The 27,546-nt window shown below is 39.8% G+C and overlaps 1 protein-coding gene across 7 annotated transcripts in view; it reads right to left on the bottom strand.

Moving 5' to 3' along the window:
* UMAD1 (UBAP1-MVB12-associated (UMA) domain containing 1) overlaps positions 1-27,546 on the bottom strand; it is a 278,759-nt gene that overhangs the window by 94,041 nt on the left and 157,172 nt on the right. For all 7 annotated transcript variants that reach the window (XM_043873027.1, XM_043873029.1, XM_043873030.1 and 4 more), the window contains exon 3: positions 17,579-17,652. In XM_043873027.1, coding sequence (XP_043728962.1) covers positions 17,579-17,652 — 74 coding nt within the window. The remainder of the gene's footprint in view (positions 1-17,578; positions 17,653-27,546) is intronic.

The raw sequence follows: 27,546 nt of genomic DNA, 5'->3' as shown, positions 1-27,546 counted from the left end.
GCCGTCTATGGGTCGCACAGAGTCGGACATGACTGAAGCGACTTAGCAGCAGCAGCAAGGTATATGCCTAGGAGTGGGATTCCTGGGTCATATAATGGTTTTATTCCTAGTTTTTTAAGGAGTCTCTATACCGTCTTCCATAGTGGCTGTATCAATTTACCTTCCCACCAACAGTGCAAGAGGGTTCCCTTTTCTCCACACCCTCTCCAGCATTTATTGTTTGTAGACTTTTTGATGATGGCCATTCTGACCAGTGTGAGGTGATATCTTATTGCAGTTTTGATTTGCATTTCTCTACTAATGAGCGATGTTGAACATCTTTTCATGTGTTTGTTAGCCATCTGTATGTCTTCTTTGGAGAAATGTCTGTTTAGGTCTTTTGTCCACTTTTTGATTGGGTTGTTTTTCTGGTATTGAATTGTGTGAGCTACTCGTATATTTTGAAAATTAATCCTTTGTCAGTTGTTTCATTTGCTATTATTTTCTCCCATTCTGAGGGTTGTCTTATCACCTCACTTATAGTTTCCTTTGCTGTACAAAAGCTTTTAAGTTTAATCAGGTCCCACTTGTTTACTTTTGTTTTTATTTCTGTTACTCTAGGAGGTGGGTCACAGAAGATCTTGCTTTGATTTATGTCATCAAGTGTTCTGCCTATGGTTTCCTCTAAGAATTTTACAGTTTCTGATCTTACATTTAGGTCTTTAATCCATTTTGAGTTTATCTTTGTGTATGGTGTTAGGAAGTGTTCTGATTTTATCCTTTTACATGTAGCTGTCCAGTTTTCCCAGCACCATTTATTGAAGAAGCTATCTTTGCCCCATTGTATATTCTTGCCTCCTGTGTCAAAAACAAGGTACCCACAGGTGCATGGGTTTATTTCTGGGCTTTCTATCTTGTTCCATTGGTCTGTATTTCTGTTTTTGTGCCGGTACCATACTGTCTTGATGTCTGTAGCTTTGTGGTATAATCTGAAGTCAGGAAGGTGGATTCCTCCAGCTCCATTCTTCTTTCTCAAGACTGCTTTGGCTATTCGGGGTCTTTTGTGTTTCTACATGAATTGTGAAATTTTTTGTTCTAGTTCTGTGAAAAATGTCATTGGTAATTTGATAGGAATCACATTGAATCTACATATGGCATTTGGTAGTACAGTCATTTTCACAATATTGATTCTTCCTACCCAGGAACATAGAATATCTCTCCATCTGTTTATGTCATTTTGATTTGTTTCATTAGTCTTATAATTTTCTGTGTACAGTTCTTTTGTCTCCTTAGGTAAGTGTATTCCTAGATATTTAAATCTTTTTGTTGCAATGGTGAATGGGAGTGATTCCTTAATTTCTCCTTATTTTTCATTGTTAGTATATAGAAATGAAAGTGATTTCTGTGTATTCATTTTTTATCCTACAACTTTGCTAAATTAGCTGATTCGCTCTAGTAATTTTCTGATACTATCTTTAGGGTTTTCTATGTTTTGTATCATGTCATCTGCAAACAGTGAGAGCGTTACTTCTTCTTTTCCCATCTGGATTCCTTTTCTTTCTTCTCCTTCTCTGATGGCTGTAGCTAGGACTTCCAGAACTATGTTTACCAATAGTGGTGAAAGTGGACACCCTTGTCTTGTTCCTGATCTTAGGGGGAATGCTTTCAGTTTTTCACCACTGAGAAAAATATTTGCTGCAGGCTTATTATATATGGCCTTTACTATGTTGAGGTAGGTTCCTTCTATGCCCATTTTTTGAAGAGTTTTAATCATAAATGGGTGCTGAATTTTGTCAAAGGCTTTTTCTGCATCTATTGAGATGATTATATGGTTTTTATCTTTGAATTTGTTAATGTGTATCACACTGATTTCTGCATACTGAAGAATCCTTGTATCCATGTAATAAACCCAACTTGATCATGGTGTATGAGCTTTTTGATGTGTTGCTGAATTCTGTCTTCTTTCACATTTATTGTTAGGAAATTTTAAGATTGGGTTTTGACTTGACTAATAGTTATAGGCAATGTATGAGAAACCAGAAAGTTACTGGAATTATACATTTTATAACTGACTCCAAAAGTTCTGGAGATAGAAAAAAATATTCCTGTTAGTCACTTATAATGAGATTAGGTAAGATATGTCAGAAAAACTAAGCATTCTCATATGCTGCTCTTATCCACAGTTCATCCATAATTTAGCCTATATTTCTTGCATATTCTTCAGATTTCACATTCTGCTGTAGCTCTTTCTTTACTAATAAAACTCCTTAATACTTACTTGATTAAGGAAAGCTGTAAGTAGTATGGCTAACTGATTCATTTGGTTAATTGATAGTTAGCTTTATGATGCCCTGAAATTTGCTTGAGGGAAGACTGCCTCTGAGAGACAGAATTATAGCTTCCAATTCCTGGAGTTCAACTATGGCCAACCATCTTGCATGATCTTGCAATGATGAGCTTTTAGGTGTGTAACACAAATTTTTTTAACCACAAATCTTCCACAGAATAATATCTCCAACATTTTTAGACATGGAGAACAATGTTTAACAGAGTCTTGCTCCAAATAAATGTTTAAGAAATATTTAAACAAATAAATAGTTCAAAATGAACTTGGATAAGAAACCAGGGAATTATCTATTAACCAGGCTAACCAGGTTTTAGTTCAGCTCAGTTCAGTCGCTCAGTCGTGTCCAACTCTTTGTGACCCCATGAACTGCAGCACGCCAGGCCTCCCTGTCCATCACCAACTCCCGGAGTCCACCCAAACCCACGTCCATCGAGTTGCTGATGCCATCCAACCATCTCATCCTCTGTCGTCCCCTTCTCCTCCCGCCCTCAATCCTTCCCAGCATCAGGGTCTTTTCCAATGAGTCAGCTCTTTGCATCAAGTGGCCAAAGTACTGGAGTTTCAGCTTCAGCATCAGTCTCTCCAATGAACACCCAGGACTGATCTCCTTTAGAACAGACTGGTTGGATCTCCTTGCAGTCCAAGGGACTCTCAAGAGTCTTCTCCAACACTACAGTTCAAAAGCATCAATTCTTCGGCACTCAGCTTTCTTCATAGTCCAACTCTCACATCCATACATGACCGCTGGAAAAACCATAGCCTTGACTAGATGGACCTTTGTTGGCAAAGTAATGTCTCTACTTTTTAATATGCTATCTAGGTTGGTCATAACTTTCCTTCCAAGGAGTAAGCGTCTTTAATTTCATGGCTGCAATCACCATCAGCAGTGATTTTGGAGCCCAGAAAAATAAAGTCAGCCACTGTTTCCCCATCTATCTGCCATGAAGTGATGGGACCGGATGCCATGATCTTGGTTTTCTGAATGTTGAGCTTGAAGCCAACTTTTTCACTCTCCTCTTTCACTTTCATCAAGAGGCTTTTTAGTTCCTCTTCACTTTCTGCCATGAGGGTGGTGTCATCTGCATATCTGAGGTTATTGATATTTCTCCTGGAAATCTTGATTCCAGCTTGTGCTTCCTCCAGCCCAGCGTTTCTCATGATGTACTCTGCCTGTAAGGTAAATAAGCAGGGTGACAATATACAGCCTTGATGTACTCCTTTTCATATTTGGAACCAGTCTGTTGTTCCATGTCCAGTTCTAACTGTTGCTTCCTGACCTGCATACAGGTTTCTCAAGAGGCAGGTCAGGTGTTCTGGTATTCCCATCTCTTTCAGAATTTTCCACAGTTTATTGTGATCCACACAGTCAAAGGCTTTGGCATAGTCAAGAAAGCAGAAATAGATGTTTTTCTGGAATGTTCTTGCGTTTTCGATGATCCAGCAGATGTTGGCAATTGAAAGAGGGGATCAGCGGCAGACAGACTGAAACTACAGTCACGGACAACTGGCCAACTTGATCACAGGACCACAGTCTTGTCTAACTCAATGAAAGCCATGTCATGTGGGGCCGCCCAAGACGGAAGGGTCATGGTGGAGAGGCTGACAGAATGTGGTCCATTAGAGAAGGGAATGGCAAACCACTTGAGTATTCTTGCCTTGAGAACCCCATGAACAGTATGAAAAGGTTTTAGTTAGACAATGATAAAAATGAAAAGTTACTCATAGGATCTTTTGAGGACTAAAGAATGTTGTACCAGAAACTGAGTCCATTTTTCTTTCAGAGCAAAACTACAACTACTGAAGTTGAAAGCACAGAATCTGATTTTGGTTCTCAATGTCAACAGGCATGAGGCAGAAGTTTAAAACAATAAGTAACATCCTTGGAGATTTATCCAATTACCAATGGTGTACCACCTTCTGTTCGATTCAGTGGCCCTTTTGCACAAGTGTGATTTCAGAAGGTCTTCGTTGGTCTGGCATACAAATGTGGAAATTCTCTTTCACTGACTTTGGACTTGCACATTCACCCTAGAGCAGGCTTCCCAGGCACTGGTTAACTGAAATGCTGCTGCCACTGCTACTTTCCTTAGACAACCATTTATTTTGACACTTATTATTTGTAAGTATTGTTTTTAGGCATTAGAGAACAACAGACTGGGTTCAAAATTGGGAAAGGAGTATGTCAAGGCTACATATTGTCACTCATATACATCATGTGAAATGATTGTACATCATGTGAAATGCCAGGCTGGATGACTCACAAGCTGGAATCAAGATTGCCTGAAGAAATAACCACCTCAGACATGCAGATGATACTACTCTAATAACAGAAGGCAAAGAGGAACTAGAGCCTCTTGATGAGGGTTAAAGAGAAGAGTGAAAAGCTGGTTTGAAATTCAACATTCAGAATACTAAGATCATAGCCTCTGATCCCATCACTTCATGGCAAATAGATGGGGAAGAAGTGTAATCAGTGACAGATTTTCTTCTTTTGGGCTCCAAGATCACTGAGAATGGTAACTGCAGCCATGTCATTAAAAGACACTTGCTCCTTGGAAGAAAAGCTATGACAAAAGTAGACAGCATATTAAAAAGCAGACATCACTTTGCTGACAAAGGTCTGTCTAGTCAAAGCTATGGTTTTTCCAGTAGTCCCACATATGGATATGAAAGCTGGACCATAAAGAAGACTCAATGCCAAAGAATTGATGCTTTCAAACTGTGGTGCTGGAGAAGACTCTTGAGAGTCCCTTGGACTACCAGGAAGTCAAACCAGTCAATCCTAAAGGAAATCAACCCTGCATTGGAAGGACTGATGCTGAAGGTGAAGGTCCAATTCTTCAGCCACCTAATGCAAAGTGCCGACTCATTGGAAAAGACCCTATGCCAGGCACAGAGAACGCAATGCTGAATCAGCCAGGATCCCCCCAGTCGTGATGCTTCTGGTCAGGACACAGGGAGCCAGAACACAGGCATGCAAAGGTGCCGAGGGAGCAGAAGAGAGGTCTTCATGCTGCCTAAGAAGAAGGGGGTGACAGAGGATGAGATGGCTGGATGGCATCACCCATGTAATGCACATGAACTTGGGCAAACTCTGGGAGATGGTGAGGGAAAGGGAGGCTTGGCGTGCTGCAGTCCATGGGGCTGTGAAGAATCAGACACAAGCTGGTGACTGAACAAGAGCAACAACAAGGGAGACAAAGTTGGCACCCAAGAGGCCAAATATTTGAGGAGTTTGAAGGGTGAGTGGCAACACTCAAAGTGTTCAAAAGGGGTACGGGATAAAGAAAGCAGTCCAGAGTCCCTCTGCTGTCCACCCGAAACTATCACAGCATTGTTAATCAGCTACACTCCAAAGTAAAAAGTTGAAATGATTTGTATAAAAAGGAAAGAAAGCACTCTAGGAAAAAAAGAGAGTTGCACATACAAACTCCAGGAGAAAGGAAGATGTTCACAGCATGATCAGAAACTGTATAGTGACACAGGACAGACCCGGAGGTTCATACAAGTGGCAGGCCCAGATCATGAAGAGACACGCACACCAGACCAAGGTTACTGGATCTTATCCTGCAAGAAGCTAAGAGCCTCAGATGTGGTCAGATAAGGCAAGTGCATGCTCAGATCTGTGGCGAATGGGCTGAATGAAAGACTAGGGCGCAGAAGGCTCTTTCAGAAACCCTCTCCAACAGTCCACATGAGTGGACCGCTCACGGATCACTGCAGGTGGAGTGGGGAGAGCGAGGACAGGACAGAAGAGTGAGGCAAAAACAAAGGGACTTGGTGATTAGCTGGGTTGAGCATGCGTAAGAGGGAAGAAAGCAAAGATGATGCCCTGGCTTCTGACTTGAGAAGATACCCGTCTTTAAGCCAAGCCTTCTGTCAGCTTTTAATTTTGGATTCTGACCTCTTGATATTGGTCACTGTTGCTCTGCCTCATTCTCTGTCCTGAAGAATGTGCTCCTGACTCCAGAGGCAGAAATCCAGAGATGGCCGCCAGCCCCACTGAGAGGGAAGTACCACCGCCTGTTCCTCCCCACCTGGCCTGGACAACCTTTAGCAGCCACAGCAGAGATCCAAATGATTAGGTCAAAATATAGTTATTAGGGGCCCCAGGGGCACACACTACGGATGTGTGCCTTGCACACAATGTGTTATTGCACATTGCTCTTATTTCTCTCAAGCTATGCAAGAAAGCAATACAGTGCAAAGCAAAGGTTTTGTGGTTACTGCATCTTATTCAGGTGCAAGTCTGAATTCCAGCTCCATCAAAGACTGCTTGCAGCCTATCCAATACTCATCTTCCCTTTCTTCCTTATTACTGGACCCTCATTTTGCTGAGGGTACTAAAGTACTAAACAAAAAACATCTCCCAGGGTCTCCTGCCACCAGGGATAGCCTAGTGTGTGACACAACAGAGCCAGGCAAACTGTTAGACACTATTTGGAGAGTTTCTGGACATAGTTATTTTTATTCTCCCTCAGCTATTTTCCTTTTTCCAACTTCCTGGAAGTGAGGTATGATGGCTGGAGTTGCAGTAGCTACGTTGCAACTATGAGGAAAAGAACAAGAATCATAAAACACCAGCCTGGCCGTACTTGAGCTCCTGAAACAATGCTCCCACCACCTTCCACCAGTCTTCTCAACACATGGGAAAAATAAAGTCCTAAATTTAAGCCACTACCTTCCATGTCTCTGTGACTCTTTTCTGAGCCCAATTCCTAGCTGATTCAATCCCTTCAATCCCACTTAGGTATGAGTGGGAATCATAAACCATGACTTCCTTCCAATTTAAAAAGAAACTCTTATAGAGTATCTGGTATGTCAGATACTGTGTATACAGACACACTGCAAAGTAAATAGTATCATCATGTTACAGCAAAGGCACTTAAAGTTCTGAAAGCCTAAGTACTTTATCAGAGGTACCACAGTGATACATGGAGAGCCAAGATTGGAGCTCCATGTCTGTCTGAGGATGAAGTTCACACCCTGGCAGCTACTGATGCTACTGCAGGGCTTCTCTGAAGCATGACTCCCAAGACAGTGTCTCTCTAGGTCCTCCCACCGGTACCTCAAATTCAACAGGGAAACCACCTAAAGCGTATTTACAGCATGAAACAACAGTGTGTGAAATAGGAGACCTCGGAGTGGTAAATGTGCAAGGCTGAGGGTAGCATGTGCCTAAGGCACATGGCCTGACTGCAGCTGGGCAGAGCTGATCATCTGGCAAGGAGGCTCCTTTTACCTGGGGCCTCCAGTCAACAAGGACCTGAAGAAATCATGTTAAACTGGAACTCAGCATGCGAGTCTGAGGCATGGCAGAGAGAAAGTAAGGTACCCAGTGTGACACACATCCTCACAGTTAAAAAAGCTCATGCTTTCGTCACATGTAATTTTTTAAAAGAAGAGTGAGAGAATTAAAATTGGAAATTGTGTATGTCTCCTGCGCTTGCCTGGTGGCTTAGACGGTAAAGAATCTGCCTGCAATATGGGAGACCCAGGTTCGATCCCTGGGTCTGGAAGATCCCCTGGAGAAGGGAATGGCAACCCTCTCCAGTATTCTTGCCTGGAGAGTTGCATGGACAGAGGAGGCTGGCAGGCTACAGTCCATGGGGTCACATGTATCTTTTATATATATACACACACACACACACACACACATATATACATACATATATATCTTGTAACTTGTATATCTTATAACCTATTAAAAAGCACAATTTAAATATATACTTGTTTATATAAAACTAATACATAAATATACAGATAAATGCATATGTTATGTTAACTCTTTCTTCTTTACAATGAATTTGAAGCAGCCAATAGAAGATTCACAATAAATTTAAAAATCATAACCAGGAAAAATACAGGAGCATGAGATAAGAAGAAAATAAAGAAAGCAGATGTATATTCTATATAGTTCTAAATAATTACTAAAACTGAGCTACAAATTTAGGTCTGAGCTACCTCCTGCCAAAGCACATTGGGGAAAAATGACTAGGTACCAAATTCACAGTGGCCATGAGAAAGAGTATTACCACCTCAGGAGAAACAAAATATTTTCTGTTAGCATAAAAGCAGTAAGAACTCAGAAGACCTAAGTGGGACTTCACACAGGGGCAACTACAGAAGAGGGCAGACGATGTCTCGGTAATTCCTCCATAATAAATGTCACAGTGTATTCCACACAACAGTTTCTCACAGAGTTATTCAATCAGGCTGAAAAACAGCTCAGGGAAGGCAATCTGTGCTGCACTGAGGCAATGAGATAGGAATATACAGCTCTCCAATGGGCCAGCTTGATCTAGTAATAAATCCCGGAATATCTACATGAACAAAGAGACAGCATGTTCTTCAAATTATTCTCCAACCGAAACCAACTTAAGAAGTAGGATTATGCAACAGTTTACTGATTCTTTTCAGTTCAGAAGTTCTGAGAAAGTGTTCAGGGGCATTTTATTATTATGTAAATTGTACTCAGTCAGCTGGCACTGGGCTCTTAGGTATAGGACTTATATGCCAATCTTTTCTCCTTCTCCAAGGACAGAAAGGCATAAAAAGGCAGAGAAAATTTGGGTTGCATTTCCCTAAAAAAAATTATGGCTTTTTGCTTTTACATTAGGAGGCTCTAGTCCACACACTTTCTATTACATAATTAGTATTAGAGAAAATTTAGGAATTCAAACCCATAATGATTTCATAACTAATTTAAAAGGTAATGTGTGAAAGGCATGTACCTAAGAATATGACATTCCAAAAGTGGATATTAAACAGTCCTTGAACAGGTAGAAATTGATAACCAATTATTTAAAAAGATAGGATGAACACAGGAGTTCATTTTAAAAAAAAAAAAAAACCTGATATACAGTAAGAAATGGGGCCTGTTAGGTCAGGTCTGGGGAAAAAATGTAAAATCTATGTAAACTTAGCTGAGTTTAGCTAAGGTGTGATTTTTTGTCCCCTATGTATTCATGTTGGTGCACTCTCATAAGCATATTCACAAGAATCCTCAGTAAGGTACAAAGTGGAATATTCAGAAAATGCCAATTAGGCCAAGTACATACCTGCAGGCCAGTTTTTCCTGGCCTAAAGAGTGAGATGAAATTTATCCTTCTGAAAAAGAATCTCTAGTTGTGTGTGAAGACAACATAAATAGGGTTGTGCTTTAATTTGAACTCCCTATAGAGTGACAAGGTACGACTGTAACCTGAGCCAAAGGAGGAAAAAATAAGGACCATTTGTTACTAATTAAAAAAACAGGGGATTAGAAAAAAAGATGGCTTTGGGAAATAGGGAACAGTTGTTCTCCCAACATGGACCTCCCACCCTGCTGATTCTGTGGTTTTTAAAACTACAAAAGTGAAAACTGGAAAAATGACAAGCAAATGACTACCGACAGATAGACAGAATAGCCTCTCTGGTTTTGAAAATAATTCCTAAACTGGAGACAGCAAATCTGGTTTTCTCAGCAAAAAGCCAGCATTTCCACATTTCAGTTCCTCCTTCTAAACATACTCAATAAAGATACATATTGGATCTGATGTAGCTCTGTGCAACGCAATTACAGGTTCCGGTTCTTTGATTCTAATTGCAATCAATTGTGAAGAATCCACAGAGGAGGCAGGCGGTTACAGTTACATAACGTTTAGCAAACGAAGACTGCTCAAGTTGAATAAATATCACTGTGGTCACTTTAAGCTCACCTTAGCTTCATCAAGTGGAGCTATAAAAGCAGCAGGTGAGCAGGTTTCTGGCAAGGAGTACCGGTGCCGAGCAACAGACTGCACAGGAGCTGAGACACCGCGTCAAACTCCCACTGCCGGCTTCCCCACACCATATGTGCGTTTTGGATGGAAGCAGGGGCACCTCTCATACACCTCACATAGTTTGGCCTTTTCTGGCTAGGATGAATGAACATAATGTTTCAGTGTGCTTGTTAACCCCAACGGAAGCCAGAAAGTACCAGAATTATGACCTCTCCATTCTAATTTTTTCCAGCAAAACTGAAACTAGGACTGAGACATAGTGGTAACAGAAACAAACAAGTCTGAAGTGATGGAAAAGATCTTCACAAACTCCGAGAAGCACGTCTCAAGCTAATTCATCTTGCCAGTGTTTCGAGCAATGAACAACCCATGCTAATCTGTCAAATATAAAAGTACAAAGTTTATAGTTTTAAAGACATAATCATGAGGTATTTTAATTGTTCTTTACCAGTGGCCAAATTCATCATTTTCCCAAACACACTCTGCAAGCAAGAGCAAGGATCTTGGAAATGGTTTTAGCAGTCTGACAATTTACCTGCAAGGACTTTTGGACAATTCCTTCCTAGCCAGCACAAAAGCCTGATTAATCAATACCTAAAATCTTCATTATGCAGCAGGTTTCCCCCCATCCCCCTTCCTCCCCCCTCCAATCAAAGAAGCAGTATAAAGGTTGGCATTTGGTGGCAAAATTCCAGTTCACTTTCCAAAGAGGTAAAGAGCCAGGACTTCTGGGGAGGAAAAGATCTCAGACACTGCATCTAATCCCTCGACTTCATTGACTAAGAATTGAAGTTGAAGAGAAGCTTAGCAACTTGTCCAAGATCAAACACTTGGTGAGCAGAGGAATCCAGTAAAAAATGTACTTTCTACTGTATTATATGGCCCACTAATTCAAGTGAAAACAAAGATTGCAGAGATGCGCGCTACAAAATCTTTTTCCCAAAAGGTATCTTGCATAGGAGGATAAACACATCAAAGAATTAAATTTACTATTTAAATGACATAAGCACTGCAGTAATCCAACTGTGCTTCATTTCTCAGTAAATCAAAAATTTGAAATAGTTCTATATAAGGAAAACAAAACACAAAGATCTTCTCACTCATCCTGGATAAAATTATATTCCCAGAAACTGTTATAAAAGGAGAAATTAATATCTTCAAACTAAGAGTTTCAGATTCATAGAGACAGAGGAAAAAACAAGGTCTGTAGAGAAATACATGTTCAGACCAGTAACCCTAAGAGGGGGGAATATGACTTTATAACTGATACAACGAAATAGACAGCCAAGTGGATCAGTGAGAAAAGTTTGGGCCGTGTGACTGCCCATGATAGGTGAAAAATAACTTTTCAGTCACTCACTCTTCTCCCTGCTGGAAAGACCCCTAGGTGAGAGGACAGATGTTTGGACAAGCCGTGATCAGATGTAATGCTCTGTGATCAACTAAGAGATTGTAAATAAGCCAGGGCAGGAAAGTACCTACATATCTCCCAAAGATCATCCTCAGGGGAGTGCTCCGTAGTCTCAGCTGCCATCCAAAAAAGTTCTGTTAGGCAAAATCCTCACCATCAAACTTACTATCGTTTAAATTAAGATATATTCATAGACAAACAGGAAAACGTGAACAATGGAGAGTGTGCTTTAACCCATTCATCTAACATTCCCAAGGCAATTACTCTTAATGTTTTTATCTATTACATAGTCTTTTTCTACACAGTTTTAAATATAATTTTGCACCTCAAATTTTCTAACTGAAATTATGAAACCAAGAGTCTTTATATTTTATTGAAAACTAAAAAATATCCCATTAAGTGGACTGCCATCTTTCTGCACATACAACCTCTTGTGGATTTAAGAGTATTTTCTTAGAATCCTAAAAGTGGAATTACTGTCAAAGTATGTTAATGTCTTTATGATTCTTGATACTTATTGCCAAAATGCTTTCAAAAATGGTTGTAACAATTTAGACTGCCTTCAATAGCAATTCCCATTGTACCTGTATTTGGATTATGAATATCTTGTGAGAATAGTTTCATAATCATCATTATAACCCCCATAATATAAATTTATGAACTTATTAACATGTATCATGTTATACTTAAAAAATCTTAAAACCAAAATCATGATAACCAGGGGATGAATATTTGCTATTCCTGAGAATCACTAAAGTTCCCTTTTTCTGTAGTACCCAGTCTTAATTTTTTTCTACACAGAATTCAGTCTTTAATAAGATAATCTTATACCCCTTTTTAAGGAGTGGTAACCAAAGTCTACACCATATGGAATTCACAAACTTCAAGGATATTTTCATTCATTTTAATGACTATCTAAAAAAAAAGAAAAAGAAAATTCATCCCTACAGAATCTGACGGCCTATAGCTTTGTCAAAAGACATAAAGCAAAATATAAAAAAACACATTAAAAAAAAAGCGTGAACACTTCATTAATACATGTTCATTCTATGTCTTTTGCAAAAGATCAATTTTTGTTCCCTAAATTACTAAACTATGAATTTCACATGTAACTCAACAATCTATAAAAATGCAAGTAAGAAAATACAAAAACCGTGCACACTGCACTAGACTGAGACGTGTGCTTCAAATGACACGAATAAACAGAGGCCCCCAAATCCTTACCTTACTCTCCAGGGATTCTACTATTATGCACTTAACGATCTTAGCAAGTGTTTTGTTGTTGTTGTTACTAATCTTACTGTTTTTACAACTGCTGTCTATTAAATTCCCTAGTACAAACTGGCTGTACGATTATTTTATGTCTTCATTAAAAAATTTATATTAAATATGCGGTAAGCTGCTTTGGCTAACAGAAGTTGGGGGGATATTAGTGTCACAGTTTATTATTATAAGCAATTTTTGTGTCTTCTGTCAGTATAACCACAGTAGTATCTCAGTACCACCAGCTGATAATAATCTTTATAAATCCTACTTTGCAGCTATACCATCTGTTAGTTATTATTTTATATGTGTCTCCATATGCATATGTGAATTAGTTGTCACTCAAGACAAACACACAAATGGAGCTGTGGTTTTGTGGGGACTTTTTTATTGGCTTGTTTTTGTATTTTGTTATCTTTAGGTTAGTGAACTAAATAAATAAACATATTCCTCAGTCTTGGAGACCAAAATGAAATGCAAATTTCAGTTATAGAAATACAGACTTCCAGTTATAAGTCATGAGGATGTAATGTATAGCATGGGGTGTACAGTCAATAATACTGTATTAACTTTGCATAGTGACAGATGGTAACTAGACTTATTGAGGTGATCATTTTGCAATGCAAACAAATGTTGAAGCACTATGTTGTACACATGAAACTAACATAATATTGCATGTCAAATGTACTTCAATAAAAGAGGATAAAAAAGGCAAATTAAAAAAATAATTTTTGTAGTACAAATAAAGTTCAACAAATGCAATCTAAAAGTATCTTCTAAAACTGATTAAAATTAATAGTCACCAAAATTGATGCAATTCTATTTAAAAAACTGATATTTATATATTCACAGCTCTTGGAATTATACCTACAAACCAAAAAATAATCAGTAGTAAATCAGTAACTAATATTGTTCTAGTGTTCACAATATAAAACACTTTCCACAACTGAAGATTAGAAAAGAATGACTAATTACTTACTTATATTGTTAATTCCTTGCAGAGATGAATCATGACAAAAATTCAAAACCAGTTCCCCCATTAATCTCTGGGTTTATCCCCCTGAGCTGTAAATAACCAGGCTCCTACAGTAGCAGAAAACAGTAAGTTGTTGCCATGTCATTACAACTCACTACCAAAATTTACCCAGCGAGGCAACTACAAAAAAAAGGAACAGAAGGAGGCAGATAAACTTCCAACTGGATAATTAGTTCCAAATTATCACTTTTTCCTCAAGCAGTACAGTCTCATGACTTGATTTTAATAAGCTCAAATATGGGTTTACAGGAGCTTATATGCTACACACGGAAAACATGTGAATTCTGTAAAGAGTTATTAACGGGAATTAAGACTCAGACTAAAGCACAACCTGGGAGAAACCACATTTGATAACCAGATAGTTCACTGTCTCCTTAAGTTATCCTACTTTAGGGAACGATACTTTAGGATTATATTCAGGGAAAGCTAAAGTACAAGCAGTAGTAAATAAAGTTATAATTAAGAGAAACCTAAAATATTTACAGAGGGGGAGTAAAGAAGAGACAAACATACTTGAGAAAGTATGATTTCCTGGAATGAATGCTACATTAGTTTCAGTTTCACGAAGTAAAAAAATCCCACTAATTATTTAATACAAATAAACATGCTGCTTCTCATAGAATCTTCTGTGCATTAAAATAAGTCCTACTCCAACTTTGTAAAATGTAGCTTATTTGATGCCCAAACCAGATCTCCTTTTTTCAAATGTACTTCATCTAGAATTTCCATGATGTCTGTGGGAAAGCTGTACTTGGAGAGGCAACACAGTTTTTGAAGTATACTTGGGCTATAAAGTGTAAGGGAAAATAACACAGACTAGTTAACAAAATATTGTAACTGCCATTAAAACTACAGTGTAGCATAGGCCAAGTTCCATTCGTTTTTTTTTTTTAAATACTTTATTATCTGTCACTGAGATCCATGTGTGGAAAGTAGTTTCATACCATGATTTGCTCCTGTATGTCTAAAATGTTAATGAGGAATTTCATTTCACAAGAATTTATATTAATATGTAAAATTGCATAAATTGTAAAAAAAAAATTTTTTTCATAGTTCAAAGCTCACCTAATACATGAAGCCTTTCTTGATTCTCACTAATGATATTTCTTCCTCCACTGAAATCTCAGTTTAATTTGTAGTTAAGGAGGTTAAGAAATGTGTTTATTCCACCTTTTATTATAATGACTTGTGGAGTTGTCTGATGTTCATGAATAGACTGAGAATGTAAGTAAGAATCATGAAGTCTTACATACCTTTTATATCCTCTTTGCCCCATGTCCAACCAAATTCCTTGAAAACAGTAGTCGATCTACGTGCTTATTTGAATTCACCGAAAAATTCATTTGGGGATACTAAAATCTACCTTCTCCAAAGGGTTCTTAGAAAATCAACATATATTTTGGTAACTAAGAGTGTTATTTTTAAGCTCTAGGGAACCTATACAAACTGATCAAACATGTTTTCCTTATAAATAATATTTCAACATTTGTTGTATAGCCATTAAAAAGGAAATTAATGAAAATCTTTCTGTTAGGTACAATAGTTACATTTTAATCAGATGTATCTCTTTCAAAAACCCAACTGAAATCATAACACTTCATCCTGCTAATGTATTGAATGTCAAAAATAATCTAAGTTAACAGATTTATGGTAACTCCTAGGGCTTCCCAGGTGGCGCCAGTGTAAAGAATCCACCTGCCAATTCAGGAGACACAAGAGATGTGGGTTTGATCCCTGGGTTGGGAAAATCCTCTGGAGGAGGGCATGGCAACCCACTCCAGTATTCTTGCCTGGAGAATCCCATGGACAGAGGAGCCTGTGGGCTACAGTCCCTGGGGTAGCGAAGAGTTGGACACAACTGAGCGACTGAGTTCACACAGTGGGTAGTCAGTGGGCTTGAAGTCAAGGAGTGATGTGATCTGATGCAATTTCTGTCTGCTGTGAAGAGAACAGACTTAAGGGGGAAGAATGGAGGCAGAGAGTCCAGGTGAAATTGGTGGCTTAGGATTCTAGCAGTGCCTGCATTGAGAAGTGGTTAGAGTCAGGATGTGTGGGGAAGTGGAGGAGACAGGACTTACTGGTGGAAATGCATGTAGAGTGTGAGGGAACAGGAGCCAGGGGTACCTGAGGGGTGTGATTCTAAACCACCCTTCAGAGGGTGATGCTATTTAACACTGATGGTGAAAAAGAGCAGAGAGAAGCCTCGGGGTGGCAGGGCCAGGGATCAATAGTTCTGTGCTCAAGTAAAGGCTGAACTGTTTAGAAACTTGTAAGTGAAGTAGCTCCAATAATGAGCTAGTTTCAAATCTCAGAGGATCTATTCTCAAAAGCTTCTTTCCTTCAAAATTAATCTTGGAATTCTTCCTATCAATAAATTGACTTTTAAAAATAATTGAGTTCGGCAGACATTTCCACTGAATCACATACATACCTAAGCAGTAAAACTGAAGTAATCATGGATGATTTCTAAACCATTTTGGTGGTTCTTTCCTAAAGCTCAAATACATCAACCTTTATTTCCTATCAAAGATGCTACTACCTAAGGTGGAAGGGAGATCTGAAAGGGAGGGGATATATGTATACATATAACTGATTCACTTCACTGTACAACAGAAACTAACTCGATTAACCCCCGATTAAAAAAACAAAAAAGATGTTACTTATGTTCAGTATTCACTAAATATCTGAGTAAATAAAAGAGATCAAGATGCTTTGACACATATAGTACAGATTTTTCTTTGTCCTTGTATCTTTTTCTTTCACCACTATATACTCAGCCCCTTGCACAGTGCACTGAACACAGTCATTGCTTAATGAATACCAGTTGCATGCAGTAATAGAAAAAAACAAATGCACAGTTTTATTGGAAATATGGCTCTTTTCTTTTTCTACATCAATTTTGCTTCCCAAGTAACTGCTTTTAAGTTTCTCTCTTGATTATAAAATATTTACTCACTGTGGAAAATCTAAACCCCAAAACCTCTCTTCTTAAGATGAATATTACTCTCTACTTATAACTCATGATTGTGTTCATTCATTTAACAAATACTTTTGACTTCCTTTTCTGTGCTAGGCTTTGTGGATACAGTGATGAATCAAGCAGGCCAGGTGCCCTGACCTCACTCCAGGTGTATGCAATACCCTCACTTTCTACAAAAAGTAGAGGTGTGTCACCATGCAGAAAGTTTCAAAATCCATGGATATCTCTTCCACTCCAATAGTTACCATTCTCCCAGTCTTAAAAATGATTCTTTCAGTGATTCAATAAGGTCAGCATGACAGACTATGAAAGGAAGTGAACTACACTCTCAAGTACTCACAAGGAACAAATAATTTTCTCACGTAGAAAAAGAATAAAAACTCTAGTCTTTTTACTGAACAACGTCAAGGCGTGTACTGTGGTGGTGGAAATGCTAATGTAAGACAGTTCTGAAGAAGTTATTTTCAAACCTTTCTCTATAGGTTCATATATTACCTATTTATTCAAACGTATTAGAAAAGACTCACTCAAGAAAAATAATTCAAGTGTTTTAAACTTCGGTGTTCTATGCCTCTGTTTCCAACAGGAAGCTTTCATTACTGGCATGAGGAAAAGCTCAGTACTTGGGAAGCTACTCCTGCCCACCCTACCTTGATTTCTGGCAGCTCAGCCGTTCTCCTGGGACCTCGGCACCTGTCTGCACGGCCAGAAAGGAAGTGACCGTTTACCCTCAGAGGACTACATTGCCACAGTGACTTGCTTGGATGTACCCCAAAAGGGCTCACTGAGCTCCACTCACCTCCAAAGGCTGGTCGTCTTCTACATCTGAGGTTTTGCCTCTTGCTGCCACTCTTTGTTCATGCGCTGTATCTCCTATTAGACAAAGAAAAAACCCAAAACTTTACCATGCTGTTGCGGCCAAACTGCCTGCTACTTATCTGAAATACCTTCCGTTACTAAACAGTGAGCGCTGGAGAGGGTGTGGAGAGAAGGGAACCCTCTTGGACTGTGGTGGGCATGCAAATCGGTGCAGCTACTGTGGAGAAGGGTATGGAGGTTCCTTAAAAAATACTAGGAATAAAACTACCACATGACCCAGCAACGCCCCTCCTGGGCATATATATCCTGAGAAACCCACAGCTCAAAAAGACACGTGTACCCCAGTGTCCACTGCGGCACTATTTACAACAGCCAGGACACGGGAGCAACCTTGCCGTCCATCAACAGATGAGAGGATAAAGAAGCTGCGGTACACGCACACAATGGAATATCACTCAGCCATAAAAAGGCCTGGTAAACAGAGTGAAGTAAGTCAGAAAGAGAAAAGCAAATACTGTATATTAACACAATACATGCAATCTAGAAAAATGGTACTGATGAACTGATTTGCAGGGCAGGAATGCAGACACAGACATAGAGAACGGACTTGCGGACACAGCGGGAGAAGGAGATGGTGTGATGAATTGAGAGGGTAGTACTGAAATATATTCAACACCACGTGTAAAACAGCTAGTGGGAAGCTGCAGTGTAACACAGGCAGCTCAACCTGATGCTCCGTGATGACCTAGAGGGGTGGGATGGGGATGGGGTGGGAGGGAGGGTTCAGAGGGAGGGGGTGTATGTATACTTATGGTGGATTCAGCCTACTGTACAGCAGAAACCAACACAATATTGTAAAGCAATTATCCTCCAATTAAAAAGAAATTTAAAATAAAGAACTTATAGGTAAACAGGTACATAGGATTTTCACTGAAGGACTAATTTTAATAGAAGAATATGGGACATTTTTATTATAATTAGATACAGAATGAAACCTTTTCAAATAACCCAGAAAATGAGATTTAAATAAAATTTTGTTTGATGTCCCAAAGAAAATGAAATATCTTCTGTTGTTGTATGTTCACACTGTGGCGTAAGCAAGTTAATATTTAAGAATAGTAATTTTATATAGGTCATAAAAATCATAAATACAGAGACATACAATCTAAACCAGAAATGTGTCCTGCTTTATACAGGTTTACTCTGGAAAAATCAAGTGAATTTATATTTTGTAAATCAAGTCATATTTCAAATAAACTAGGAAAGCTTATAACTTAAAGAGATAAAGCAAATTACTTTCAAACATTAGACATCTTTCTAACATGAATAACTGTCCTCTAAATGTGTCTTTTAAGAAGTTTTACTCTTTATAAGTGTTTATTTGTGTCTCTGTAGATCTACCTCAGAATATGTATGTTTGTAAGTAATAATTAACCATATGTCAAACCATTTTTACAACAGGAAAGAACAATGAACAAATTCATAAATTAGCATTCAGTTAATAGCCTAATCCTAAAGGTGGTGCCTGGGAGGGTTATATTACTAAACCAAGCTGGTGACTAGGCTGCCTCTAAGACATAGGACAGACAGAAATATAGCTAGGTCAGTACAAGCATAATTTAGTGTATTAATAGTCTATGTTAATTTATTGACTAACACCAATCATCTGTGATTAACACATGGTAGGTAAAGAAACAATGAGTCTACTTGTTAAAAGCATAATGAGAAGTTAATCTAGTATCTGCTCTTCCCAAAAAGTTAGGCCAGCCCAGGAACGTCCACAAGAGGGAAGATTACAAAATCCATACATGATGATTTGGCTGACACTAAAGGTTAGGAATTTGTTAACATAGGGAAGATCACAGTCTTCACTGGAGGTAATAAAGTGTGGAAGTCTGGGCTGGGCTTAACTTTTCCACAGTGAAACACAGAAGTTTACCAATGTCTATAATCAAGAAAGGGCCCTGTAAAATGTTAAAGAATTAAATAAAATTCTGTTAAATTCTAAAACAATTAAGAATTAAGTTGGTAGTTTACTGACATAAGATAAAGTAAATCACTAAATGTTTAAAATCCAAGCACGTCATGCATAGTCCAGCCTACAAACTGTGTTCTCAGCTAAGTAAGGCATTCATACTGTTGGTCAGAACCCAGCATATGGTAGGCGTTTCATAAATACTAGCTGAGTAAATTAGTGAACGTCTATCTATAGTTTCTAGTCTATAAAACTGTGATAATACTGTGCATGCGTGTTGAGTCACACAGTCGGGTCCAACTCTGCAACCCCATGGACTATAGCCCGCCAGGCTCCTCTGTCCATGAATACTAGAGTGGGTTTCCATTTCCTCCTCCAGGGAATTCTCTTGACTCAGGGATCAAACCCACATCTCCTTCACTGACAGGCAGATTCTTTACCACTAAGCCACCTGGGAATCCTGTGACAATACTAACTAGTATGTAATACAAGCTTTATTTGAGCATACAATTAAGTCTTTTTCCTCTAAAACATATCTGTGAAACTTAAAAAGCAAATTGATTAAACACCATTCTGATATATTGTTACTAGTGGTTGGTAATTGGGACATAACTTGTTAGAATTTAAAAAGTTAATGATTTTTAAAAAATCATGCTGAAACAAAAGCATCAAGAACTTAAATTACATCAACAGGATAATAAAGTTAATAGTCATTACGTGACAGATTATGTCGGCTTACTTTTATTACTAGAATGTATAACAATTTTGATTTTTAAAGTTATTCTCTAAACTGACCATTTATTTGCACATAGGGAAGAGTCTTATTCTCAGAAATCCACCTTCTCTTCGAAAGTTAGGGATAAGCAAATCAACCCCTAGTTCATGGATGGCAAAACCAACCCACGAGTTGTTTAGCTTGCTTGGGTAGAGAATGAGACCACTGAGGCCCCAGCAGCACAGGCAGCCAAGGTAATGCACGCCTCTGTGCATGGAGTCAGGTGTGTCTAACAACTCACATGCCTCAGGTTGAGAAGAAAGTATGTGTCATCCAACATGAAAGGTCATTTACTCAAGAAAGTGTTTTTTTTTTTTTTAACCTTTAAAATGATTATAGGGCCATCCACTAGCCACACAAACACTGTATTTGGGTGAAATCATTCAAGTCTGTGCTTTCTTTGCCAATTTCCGATTTCAAGGTAAGTATCTGTACCACACTTTTCCTTAATGTCTGTATTTACTTGTGGCTGCTGGGTCTTCATAGCTGTGTGTGGGGGCTCTCTCTAGTTGTGGCGGGCAGGGGCTACCCTCCGGCTGGGATGCGTGGGTGAAGCCTCTCACTTCAGTGGCTTCTCTTGCAGAGTGCAGGCTCGGTAGTTGGCGCGTGGGCTCGGTTGCCCTGGGGTATGTGGAGTCTTAGTTCCCGGAGTCAGGGACTGAACCTACATCCCCTGCACTGTCAGGCGGATTCTTAACCACCGGGCCAGCAGGGACATCCCAGACTTTCTCAACACCTCCCTACTGCTCGAATAGCCAGAAGGGCTGTCAGCCAGTGTTCCTGACACCACACAACACATCTGCCTGGAAGCCACTGTACAGTCACTGGCTACTGAAATGCCATATTTGGTGATGACTCAAGACAATAACTGATTACCAGGAAATTGCGACCTGCAAGGTTATTCTCTATAAACAAAGGCGCAAAGTGAAAACTACACAAACAGCAAACAGAAAAGAACAGGTCACAGTGAAATAGAACTATTTTCCTCTCACTGAAGAATTATTTTATCATGGTAAAAATTCAATTAGTTTCTCTAACTTGTTATAACCCATATGAAAGTAAGACACTTCAACAATAAAAATAAAGATGCATGTGATGAATGTGAAATGATGCTTCAGTTCTCAGATGAGAGTTAGTTCTAATTTATGTGCTGTATGGATTGAATAGGGATTCCCAGGTGGCTCAGTGGTAAAGGATCTATGTGCCAATGTAGGAGATGCAGGTTTGGTCCCTGGATCAGGAAGCTCCCCTGGAAAAGGAAACAGCAATCCACTCCAGTACTCTTGCCTGAAAAACACCATGGACAGAGAAAGGAGCCTAGTGGGTTCATAGGATCGCAGAGAGTCAGACATGACTGGACTGACTGAGCATGCACCCATAGATTCAAAACTTTCATTTGCAGCTCAACTATTTAAAAGGAAGGAAAAAGACAACAAAAACAGACTCAAACTATTACATGTAGAATGGATAAACGCCAAGATCCTACTGTATAGCACAGGGAACTATATCCAATCTCCTGGGATAAACCATAATGGAAAAGAATATTTGGAACAGAATGTGTATATGTATATAACTGAGTCACTTTTCTGTACAGAAGAGATTGGCACAATACTGTAAAGCAACTATACTTCAATTTTAAAAAAAGAAAAAAATTCATAGTATTAATATTTCATAAAGTCTTATTTATAACACCACATTGATTCTCATCCCCATTTCCCTCCTCCATGACTTTACTGTGTGGACTTCCCTGATGGCTCAGACGTTTAAGAATCCACCTACAATACAAGAGACCCAGGTTCGATCCCTGAGTCAGGAAGATTCCCCTGGAGAAGGGAATGGCTACCCACTCCAGTATTCTTGTCTGGATAATTCCATAGACAGAGGAGCCTGGCAATTTAAACGAGACAGGCTTCATACATATTAGTGAAGCTCTTTCAGAACTTAAAGGACTGAAGTGAAATTTCATGTGTATTTCAGACTAGTGAGGCTAGATAGGAAACATTTTAGGCTTCTCTGTCAAAACTTCTGGAGTCTACCATTGTAGCTGGGAATGGCCACAGATATATGGACTGTGGAGTGGAGCTGTGCTTCAGTGAAAGTTTACTTACAAAAGTGGGTTGAGTCAGGCTGTAGTTTCCAGATCTCTATTTTAGATCCTACCTCTTCTAGGATAAAAAGCTGAATTGTGCTATATAAAGAGACGAGAAAGGACTGGTGATTAGCATGTCTTCATGATCTCATTCTACTGGGTGACCCGGGTGGAGGGAGAGGAGAGAGGTGATGAAGAATGAGCACTAGGTGCAAGGGAAAAGGAGAGGAGACGCTTCCAGTGATGCCAGGGGAACCTGACTGCCTCTCGGGACCACCCAGAGGGGACTTCTTTCGGGGAGGGGTGGTGGGTGAGTCAGGGAGCACCCTCACTCTTTAGGCCTCCTTCAGTGTGGAGGAAACCCTGGTTGCTAACATTCACCCCAGTCTCCCCCTCCATTCTCCAGTCACTGGGTTGGTGATGTGGGGGGGCAAGGCTAACGGGGTTCTTCCTGGCCTGACTCCCCTCCCCACTCTCCTGCTGCTCCGCACGCCCTGGCTTTGACCCTGCACAGGGGGCCCTCCCACTGGAGCAGGGCCGCCCCAGCCCCGCATACTCTGCAACAGGGTGGAGTCCCACCTACTGGGGTTCAGAACAGGAAACCCATTTGCTTCTCGACAGAAGCCACGTTCTTCAACACCAGCTTTACAGGCAATAAAGATGAGAATTTGCTCTTCATCTGTCTTTATTTTTTTAACTAAAGTGTCCAGATCTTATCTGGGTCAGGAGGGTGTTATTATTGGAACACCCTAGAATCCAACAGGACAGGGAATGGCCTGGTGTGAACAGCACTGGAACCTGCCTACAGATGAAAAACTGTGAACACAGAAATCTGTTTTCTTTCTTTCCTTTTATTAGAGAGGCATTATCTAGAGCTTCATATCTGAGAATGCAGTCTTCAAAACACTAGTTTCAAGGGGTTCCCATGGAAAAAATAGCTCTCTGGTCAAAAGTATGAGGAAAAACCTACAGAATGCATTCCCTCCTGATTGATTTTCAATGTACTTTGACATAGTAAAGGCTCTGAAAAATTCAGTTAAGAAACTAAGAAGAAATTTTCACCATGTTTTTTACTAGAAAGCCACTTTATTCACGCTATTAAAATCTTGCAGAGTGTCACACTACAGGGAATGCTACTATAACATTTCTGAAGTTAAAACTGAATATGAAATATTTTTACTGACTTTTAAGATCCTCCACATTGCTAAATTTTATTTAGTTCTTGAGCGTTCATTTTATACAATGTTAACTCATACTTCTTTTCCTTTAGATGATTCTTTTTAAAACTCCCTGTTAATTCATGCAGTTGCATTTGGGGCAGACTAGCAGATTGTGACTGCATTCTACTGCATGATTCTGATTCCAGAATAGCTGATAATCTACAGAGGAGAAAAGGATAGCCAGACACCTTGAAGACACAGGAGAAAGCCCCAGTGCTCAGAAACATCCCCCCCACAATTCTACCAATTAGAGATTCATTAGGGTTAATGAGCTCCTCTTTTAAAATGCAAATACCCTGTGGGAGTGTTTGCTTATTAGTCATTCACAGAGTGAAGTAGTGGAAAGAACAGTGGAATGGCCTCTCCATTAACTCCTTTTCATTCCTCAGTCACACACTCATTACCCAAGGAGGCCTGGCACGGTGGCGACAGAATGGCTTTGGAACTGACAGAACTCAACCCAACGCCTTTGCCAAATCCATGACCTTGGGCACATTACTGAATTTCTCAGAGCCTCAATTTCCTCATCTGAAAAATGGGAATCATGACATATAATAAGGCTATTATGGTGGCATTAGTGGTAAAGAATCCATCTGCCAATTCAGGAGATGCAAGACATGCAGGTTTCTATCCCTGGGTGGGGAAGGTCTCCTGGAGGAGGGCATGGTAACCCACTCTAGTATTACTGCCTGGAGAATTTCACAGACAAGAGAGCCTGGCGGGCTACAGTTCGTGGGGCTACATAGAGTCAGACACAACTGAGTGACTGCATGTGCACACACAGATTAAATGAGAAAACATGCTAAACACTAACAGCAGAGAGGAAGAAGGGAGAGGAGTTGGGGAAAAGATAAACGTTGTGAATAGCTGTGGCCGTGATCTTCAGCACAGCATAGGTCAAAGAAACGCTCTCCTGTAAACTCATTTAGTGCCCCGAGCAGTGTGGTGAGGTCCGCTTTGTAATATCCATTTAAGGATGGCAGATCTGGTGCTGGAATCCAAGTCTGCTGACAGTGCCAAGTCATCACGTAACACCATGCAGCTTCTCATTACTCCTCAAGACAAGTTATCCAACTCGGTTTCATACACGTTATATTTAAGTCTCCTCCAGTTCCGTTCTGTTTTCTTTTCCACTTTTGAGAATATTGTCCACATGCTCCCTGTTTTCCACTATAATGAAGAAAGGAAGGACAGAGAGAAAGCAGAAGTTCTAATTGCCAAAGATGTGCCTTGCCCAGGAGCCTGCTGCTGTCAGGCCAGGACTCTTGACGACAACAGTTACCCCACAAGAAGACAGGAATAAGAACACTGGAGCCATGGAGAGAGGACTGCAGTCAGCAAACACAGAGAGGGAAAGGTTCAAGCCAGTGAGGAATTAAAGAAAAGCAAATTAAAATGGTACCAAGAATATATTAAATGAGCATACCAAGATCATTACACCCAAATTAGCTAAAGATGCTTACAACTAACACACTGGCATCATTCTGACAGATGAAGTTAACACTGTTGATTCAACTGTATGTGAGAGGGGGATAGTTCAAAGATAATTCTATGCACACATGAAGAACTCCTGAAAAGAATTATAAACGACTGTTAAAATATGGAGAAAAATTAAAATTAAGGGTTCAGTAGAACATGCAATGCATTTTATAAGATATTAGTGTGAATCTCAGTGGTAAAGAATCCGCCTGCTAATGCAGGAGACTCGGGTATGAACCCTGGGTTAGGAAGAGCCCCCAGAGAAGGAAATGACAATGCACTCCAGTCTTCTTGTCTGGCAAATTCCATGGACGGAGGAACCAGGCGGGCTACAGTCCATGGGGTCACAAAGAGTCAGACACGACTGAGCAATGGAGCATGCACGCACACACACAGTGTAAATCTTAATTTTAACACTTTTATATACAAATTTTAGGCAATGTAACAGATTTTAATTTATGACTGCTATTAAAATCATACAGCTGAAATTTCGCTTACTGCACTGCAAGCTGGGGGTCACACTGGACACTTTAAGACATTCATTCAAGGAAGTAAGAATACCCAAAAATACAACAGAAGTCAGACTCAATGATCAATCCTCCTGGTCTGCTCTGAATTAATTTGTCCTGCAATTCCAGATTTCTTTAGTTCTGAGTCATGTTACGATATAGCTATGGTTAAAAATTTTTCTGGAAGATTTCAAGCAATCCACAACATCAATTAGGTATTTAACACTACGTTAAACACATAAGCCCAGGCATTTTTTTAGACTAGAAGACTAGAAACTCAAAAGGCCAAAGTAATTTTGTACTTGTACATTTGTAGAATATTGTATCACGCTGTACAAATATGCCTTCAAAGGTGGTTTTTTTTTTTTTGGATAGCTTTCCTAAATCTGAATAAATTTACACCCTGCAAGAGTATGTTGGGCGGCTCATCATTCCTGACCCTGGATCCCAAAATGCTGCTAAAAGAACCCGCTACACAAAGGTTAGCTCTGAGCAGGCCGCTGACAACACATCTACAGGCCCTGTTGCAAACAAACAGGACTGATACAAGAAGGATTTTCAATGTGTAGGGCTTGAAACATAAATCTATAAACAGAAAAAAAAAAAAAAAAAAAACAGGCTCACTCTACCAGTTAATCTGGTATCCTGAAACAAAGACTCAAATGTGCTGCCTGTTGTAGGAGGAAAACGATGGCATTGATCCATCACCAATAATGCAACCAAGGCAGAGGTCACTGGTACCAAGGCACTCACGCTCAAGAGTGACTGATCTGCTTTCCAACCAACAGAGTAAACTTGTAGAGTTACTGGCTGGGGTCAGAATTTCTGCTCAGTCAGTTTTCCACACAGAAATAAGGGATACCATGAGATGAAACGTGTTTTTCCATCTACAGCATCCACTGGTCCAATCAGAGATATTAGGTAGATAAGCTGTCAGTGTCTTGAAACTTGAGTTCTGGTAGGGACCAAAGAGTTGTAGTGTAAGAAGTAAAGTTGCTCAGTCGTGTCCGACTCTTTGCAATCCGATGGACTGTAGCCTACCAGACTCCTCCGTTCATGGAATTTTCCAGACAAGATTACTGGAGTGGGTTGCCATTTCCTTCTCCAGGAGATCTTCCCGACCCAGGGATCTAACCCAGGTCTCCCTGTAAGTAGTATAAGAGAACACGGCAAAGAAAATTTCCAGCAGAAACAATAAAATCAGGACATGAAACATACCACAATCAGCTTCATGTTGTTTCATTCATTCAACAAATATTTGCTGAATACCTATTATGTTAGATAGCATCCCTGACTCAGTGGACATGAATCTGAGCAAACTCCAGCAGAGAGTGGAGGACAGAGGAGGCTGGCGGGGTACAGTCTGTGGCAAAGGGTCGGACATGACTTAGTGACTGAACCCAGCAACAATCTATTATGTGCCACATATCATGCTGGGAACCATGTGAACTACAGCGATACCATCCCTGCCCTCAGAGCATTTACAGCCTCAGTCCAGTCGCTCAGTCATTTCCGACTCTGTGACCCCATGAATCGCAGCACGCCAGGCTTCCCTGTCCATCACCAACTCCCGGAGTTTACTCAAACTCATGTCCATTGAGTCGGTGATGCCATCCAACCATCTCATCCTCTGTCGTCCCCTTCTCCTCCTGCCTTCAATCAATTTGCATCCTAGAGGGGATTTTTCAGTCAACTAAATGTAATCACAAAAACTGGTTGTAGAAATTAGCCCCAAACTGAAAATTATGGGACTATCAAATCAATTAAGGAATAGAAATTTCATTCAAAGCACACTTTGGGAACAGTGGCCAGTCATAACAAGAACAAGCTTCGTATCAGGGCTTTCTTTCCCCCTCAGCACCTTTCACTAAAAATAAAGCATATATTTTGTTAGCATCATT

This window comes from Cervus elaphus, chromosome 18, assembly GCF_910594005.1.
Source record: "Cervus elaphus chromosome 18, mCerEla1.1, whole genome shotgun sequence".
Lineage (NCBI taxonomy): Eukaryota > Metazoa > Chordata > Mammalia > Artiodactyla > Cervidae > Cervus > Cervus elaphus.
Note: the sequence above shows the minus strand (reverse complement) of the source record. Positions and strands in the feature narration are given on the sequence as shown.